This window comes from Stomoxys calcitrans, chromosome 5, assembly GCF_963082655.1.
Source record: "Stomoxys calcitrans chromosome 5, idStoCalc2.1, whole genome shotgun sequence".
Lineage (NCBI taxonomy): Eukaryota > Metazoa > Arthropoda > Insecta > Diptera > Muscidae > Stomoxys > Stomoxys calcitrans.
This window is the reverse complement of record NC_081556.1, coordinates 28195006-28200845: the sequence shown is the minus strand read 5'-3', so window position 1 is coordinate 28200845 and position 5840 is coordinate 28195006. Positions and strand designations below refer to the sequence as shown.

The window sequence follows — 5840 nt, the reverse complement described above, 5'->3', positions numbered from 1 at the left end:
CTACTTTAACAAATTTCCTAACATGTCCCTTCCTATTTTAAAATTTTTTGTAAACATGTAGTGGGATTAGTGTCTTATTTGAAGCATATTTGAAAGAGTTTATATTTTTTAATGAATTTTGTAATTTATGACATTTAACGTTTATTTGCTACAAATTTAACAACTCTAATTTTTTAATAGAAGTTTTTAATGCTTTCTACGCTACTATACAATATTTCTTGTAATCAAGGGTTGACCTTTTTTGTTGTATTTTTTAAAAGAAAAAAAAAACATTTTTTATATCAAAAAATATTCTATAAACATAGTTTATAAAAATACATGTATATTTTCATTTATATACCAAATATAACAGTTTCAAAAACAAAATTGCTCATATCACTTCCATTGGAATAGGGCTGATGTTTTTTTTTGCACAATTCCTCTTAATCACTAATATGTTCATATACTACTGCAGTACGCGCTGGAGTATATACTTCGAAGAAATTTTCCCTTCCACCATAGTGTTCGTTTCTGGTAACGTGTTTACAGTTCTTGTCAAGCCGATTGAAGCCGCCAAATTGTTCATCGTCCGAGGAAAGAACAATCTTATAGGTGCCAGCCCAATTAGTGCCAACGCGATAGCCGGTGAAACTTTGTGTGGGATGAAAATTGAAAACAAATACCAAGCCACCTCTTTCAAAGGCTATAATTTTGTCACCCTCGTGCTTCCAGCTAACATAGGCTGGATGTGCATGTAACCAACCAACACGTTCTTCCAGCTCATTCATGGCCTTATCGAATTCATTGAGAAATTTATATTTTAATAAATTATCATCGACCAAATTCCATTGTCGGCGAGCATAGTGGTATGAATCATTGTTGCCTGCCCGTGGAAAATCCAACCATTCGGGATGACCAAATTCATTGCCCATAAAGTTTAGATAAGCCTCTCCGCCCAAAGCATGTGTAATCAGCCGTATCATTTTATGCAAGGCCAGACCACGATCAATAATTAGACTGGGATCTGACATAGTGGACATGTGCGTGTACATCTCTTTGTCCATTAGCCAAAAGGCTATGGTTTTGTCGCCCACCAATGCCTGATCGTGGGATTCGGCATAGGCCACAGTGTTTTCTTTCCATCGCCGATTGGTGAGAGCATGAACAATATCACCCATTTTCCATTGATCATCTTGGAATTCTTTTAGTAATTCAATCCATTTGTCAGGTATTGCCATGCCCAAACGGAAGTCAAAGCCTATGCCACCCTCAGCAATGGGACGACAAAGTGAAGGCATGCCAGAAACGTCCTAAAAATTTGCAATAGAAAAATTAAAAGAAGTTTTCACACAATATTTGCATAGATTTGAATCGCCTTACCTCTGCTATGGTCACACATTCATTGTTAATATTATGCAGCATGTGATTGGCTAAAGCTAAATAATTCAGGGCATCCGTGTCCACATTTAGACCGAAGTATTCATTATAATCTCCACTGAAACCCTCGCCAATGCCACGAGAGTGATACAACATAGATGTAACGCCATCAAACCTATATTTAAAGTTTTAAAAAGAAACAATTTTTGATATGTCCTTTTTTTATTTGTTTGGAGAATCGCTGCATATAACACAAAGCAGAGATTGTTCTCAAAGTTCATTTGAAAACAATTTCCCCTTTGTGTTTAATATTCGCCTGGTAATTAAAAGAGTCCGGATTTTTATGCAAACTCGAATTTTGACATCCATTATTTGTCTGTTAACCGACAGCAGTCGCTCTACAATTCACTATTCTCATGCTTTGAATTACAGAGCATGTGCAGACCAAATATGGAGTGGGAGCAATGATATTGGTTGGGTGGTATGCCATTTACTTATATTGTAATAAAATGTAATTTTGTAAACATATTGTGACATATAGTCTACATAAAAAACCGAACTCTACTCAAAAACATTAAAACCCCGTTTACACTACTCTTTAAATCCGGATTTAATAGCTCGATCATCTGTTTCCCTTTATAAAATCAGCTGACGAGAGCCTAAATACGGATTTAAGGAGCAGTTTAAACGGTGCTTAAGATATTTTTCGAGAAATTTAAATTTATCATGAAATGTTTTCTTACTCACCTATAGCCATCAAATTTATACTCATCATGCCACCATCTCAAATTTGACAAAAGGAATCTCAGAACTTCATATTCCATATAGTTGAATAGGCGACTGTCCCACAAGGTATGTTCACCACGACTGCCATCGTGGAAGTAACACGCGTTGGTGCCATCAAATTGATTCAAACCATCTTGGACATTTTTGCTGGCATGTGAGTGCACGACATCAAGTAGCACATATAAACCATGGGAATGGGCCACATCGATCATGCGTTTCAACTGCTCAGGTGTACCATAACGGCTGGAGGCAGCAAAGAAACTAGTTACTTGATAACCAAAACTAGCGTAGTAGGCATGTTCCATTATAGCCATAACCTGTATGGCATTGTAGCCCTGCTTCTTAATGCGCGGTATAATATTGTTGGCAAAATTGTCATAGGATCCAACACAAGGTTCCTGAGAAGCTATTCCAACGTGACATTCATAGATTCGCATAGACTTTGGTTTTTTTGCCTTGGGATACTGAAAATGGTAACGTTCGTTCTCTGGTGGATTCCAAACATATTGCTTGAAATTTACACCTTGATTGGCTTCTTTGGGTGGCTGTTTAACATAGACGGCCCAGGGCGATAAACGATCCAGAAGATGACCAGCTTGATTACGCACAATTACTTTGACCTCACTCAAATGTTTAATAGGTGCCGAACCATCAGGATTGGCAGGTAAGTGCAGTTCCCATTTACCAAAATCAAGTTTTTTGTATGGTGTTGCTTCCCATTGCCAATTGTCTTTTTGGATAAAGAAGATGCAGTTAGAATGGTTTATTAAAATAGCCATAATTTAAAAGACTTACTAAAATCGCCGGTAAGATAAACATCTTTAGCTCCAGGAGCCCATTCACGAGCCACCACCGAGTTGTCGGGCAAAAAGTGTAAACCAAAGTATTTATAACCTTGACTAAATGTTTCCATGCCACCTTCTAACTTTTCAATTTTTCCAACCCAGTCCTGAAAAACACCATGTCTAAAAATCGTATAAATTTTAATTGCAAGAAAAAGAAAGAGAAAGAGAAGAGGGGTTAGAAACGACGCTATCCTTTTATATGTGGCTTAAACTATGTTTAGTGCCAAGGCGGATTTAAAAAGGTGGTCTCACGCGAACAGCTGTTAACAGATAGGGGAGAAGTTTTTACATGGCAAAGTACCTCACATATGTTGCCAGCATTAGGAGGGAATAACCACCGCTGAAAATTTTTCTGATGTACCTGCCAGGATTCAAACCCAGCCGTTTAGCGTCATAGGCGGACATGCTAACCTCTGCGCTACGGTGGCCTCCAAGTAAAGCGATAGACATATTCAAGTATAGATTGGGCCACATTATTTTGCAACTATCACAACCCGAACTTTCGGACCATCTATGATCCAGAAGACTTGCTTATATGTCGCTAGAGACATATTCACAGATTCCACTTGTCCGGGAATGGCCAACTCGTCTACATTACAATTATCAGATGAATTTTCAACTGTTCTACCAACTCGTTAACAGATCTTCGAGTGTCGTGCGGGGTTTGAATCAAAAATTATCGAACGTTAGAGCTTTGTTCTTTCTTTTCTTCTCTTAAATAATGTATATTTTTACTTTTTTTTTATGGAAAGAGCAACAGAATACCAGCCCTTAATATAAGTATATACAAAGTTCTACACGTTTTTGCCTATTTTTGGTTTAGTATTTCCTGAAGAGTGTTGAGAGATAAAATATTAGGTCTCCATCCCTCTTCGTTGTATGAGAGATAAAAGTTAAAACATACGCCAAATCCCTGCAAACATTTTCTATCGTGCGAGTCACTAAATCTGCACTCAAGGAAGTTGAAAACAATCTGAGGCGATATCATTTTTTACTCTAATTAGTGTCTCGGTACGGGAGAAAACGTGCCACTTGACGATATATACCCATGAGTGACTAAATAGGGACTAAAAAGAGTTTAAAATTCGATTATCAACGTCATTAATAAAAATAAATTTATATTCTCTAATATTTTTTTACCTTCTAGAGTGAGGCATATTTTTATTTGTCTTTCTAATTTATTTCTTTTCCAAATTACCGGCTTTTCTTCATATCAGAAGCCTAAGTAAACATACATTCTGTTGTGTGGGGTTTTTTGAGTTAGTATCCAAAACAACAACAAAGATCTATCTATTCTGTTTTGATTCGGGCATTCGTTCGAACATTTTTTCGTATTTTGCTTTGTTTCTTTGCAACCGAAAGTTGGAATAAAGGAAAAAGGAAATATAGCAACCAATGCAAACATGTTGTGTCTTTAAAATTTTCCACTTGTCTACCCGTATTGGGTTCTAACGCCAGCTCTTACTATTTCTTACGCTCTTTGTTTGATGCCGGCACACATTCTCTCAATTGTTTATAAACAACTTTCCATTAATTGAGATTTGAAAGGAATTAGAACCAAGCAAAACAAAAACAATAAAGAGATATGCGAAAAGCAAACCGATAATTATGTTTTGGACTTTGTTACTTCGTTGCACTCTTTGTGTTTCTTAGCCACCCTACCACATTGGCGGCTTCTTTATGCAATGTACCGATACATGATCACGAAGTAATGAAGAAGCGTCGTATTTAAAACACAAAACAAAATTCAATTAAGGACGTATGTATTTGACCTTGATAAGAAAAAAAATGCCGGGCCTTACATACAAAACTAAATAGAGGAGATAAGTCTATAAAAGAACAAGATTAGGATGCAAAACATTTTTGAAGTGGTTTGTATTTATTTAAAAAAAACAGGCAGGAATTTCTGCCAACACAGCAATGTTCGTTTTAAAAAATCATTCATATCTTTGTGCTCTGGGCTTTCAACTATTGCCATTAACCCCAAACCTCAGAAAATGTGTATGGCATCTACAGTTTTGTTAAATTTCTTTAACCTTCACTTGACATTGTCCGTAAGAAATAAATGCCTTGGTGCATAAAAATTACACAATTTGTAGAATTTTCATCTGCAGCGAATTTTTATATTCATATTCTACTCATTTCCATTTTCATATTTCAAACTGTTGCTTTCAGTTTATTTTTTCATACACAAATTGGCGCTTAAACTATTCCTTTCGCCAAAGAAAAAACATCATTACGATATCCGCCCTATTCACTTCCAAATCTGTTGGTTTATACCTGCGACGTATTTCCCTTTCGAAGGGTTTCAAATATGGATCCAAATTGAAAAGACTTTCAATTTCTTTAACTTCCACCTTCATGGGATCCATAACCAATTTTCTTTTATTTTATTATACCGTGCAACCGAATGTTTGAACTTTATTGATGGCCACACCGGCGACCTTAACGTATGAGAATTTGTCGACGACTAGCAATGAATAAAATTCGTTAGTTGTCAGGCATCATCAATGCTTAGTGTTGTGGTGTGTGCTTTCTATCTATCAGCTGTTTATTTTTCGTTGTTTTTTTATTTGTGACTGCGAGTCTCTTGATAAAGGTAGACTTGAATATACACTTCATAAACATAGGGGTTGTAAGAAATATTGTTATTTTTGGGGTAGTTGGGTTTGGAGAGTAAGCAAGTCATTATATTTATAACACCTCGAAGTATTTATCTGCATTCTGAAACATTCTAAATCATGCTAGGCATGCCTGCCGAACCGTCCGTCGGTCGAAATCACAAAAGCCAATCCCACGTCGGCCGGTTGTACATACCGGATTGGCCCGAGGAAGTCTTTCTTTGGCAAGGGC

The 5840-nt window shown here is 36.6% G+C and overlaps 1 protein-coding gene across 1 annotated transcript; it reads right to left on the bottom strand.

Moving 5' to 3' along the window:
* Positions 1 to 302: 302 nt before the first annotated feature.
* Positions 303 to 5470, bottom strand: LOC106092191 (1,4-alpha-glucan-branching enzyme). Its single transcript, XM_013258968.2, has 5 exons — positions 5268 to 5470; positions 2938 to 3107; positions 2104 to 2872; positions 1360 to 1531; positions 303 to 1289 (listed from the first exon to the last, which is right to left on the bottom strand). The coding sequence occupies exons 1-5, from the start codon at positions 5357 to 5359 to the stop codon at positions 423 to 425; spliced, it is 2070 nt and encodes a 689-aa protein (XP_013114422.2). The 5' UTR covers positions 5360 to 5470; the 3' UTR covers positions 303 to 422.
* Between the last annotated feature and the right edge of the window lie 370 nt (positions 5471 to 5840).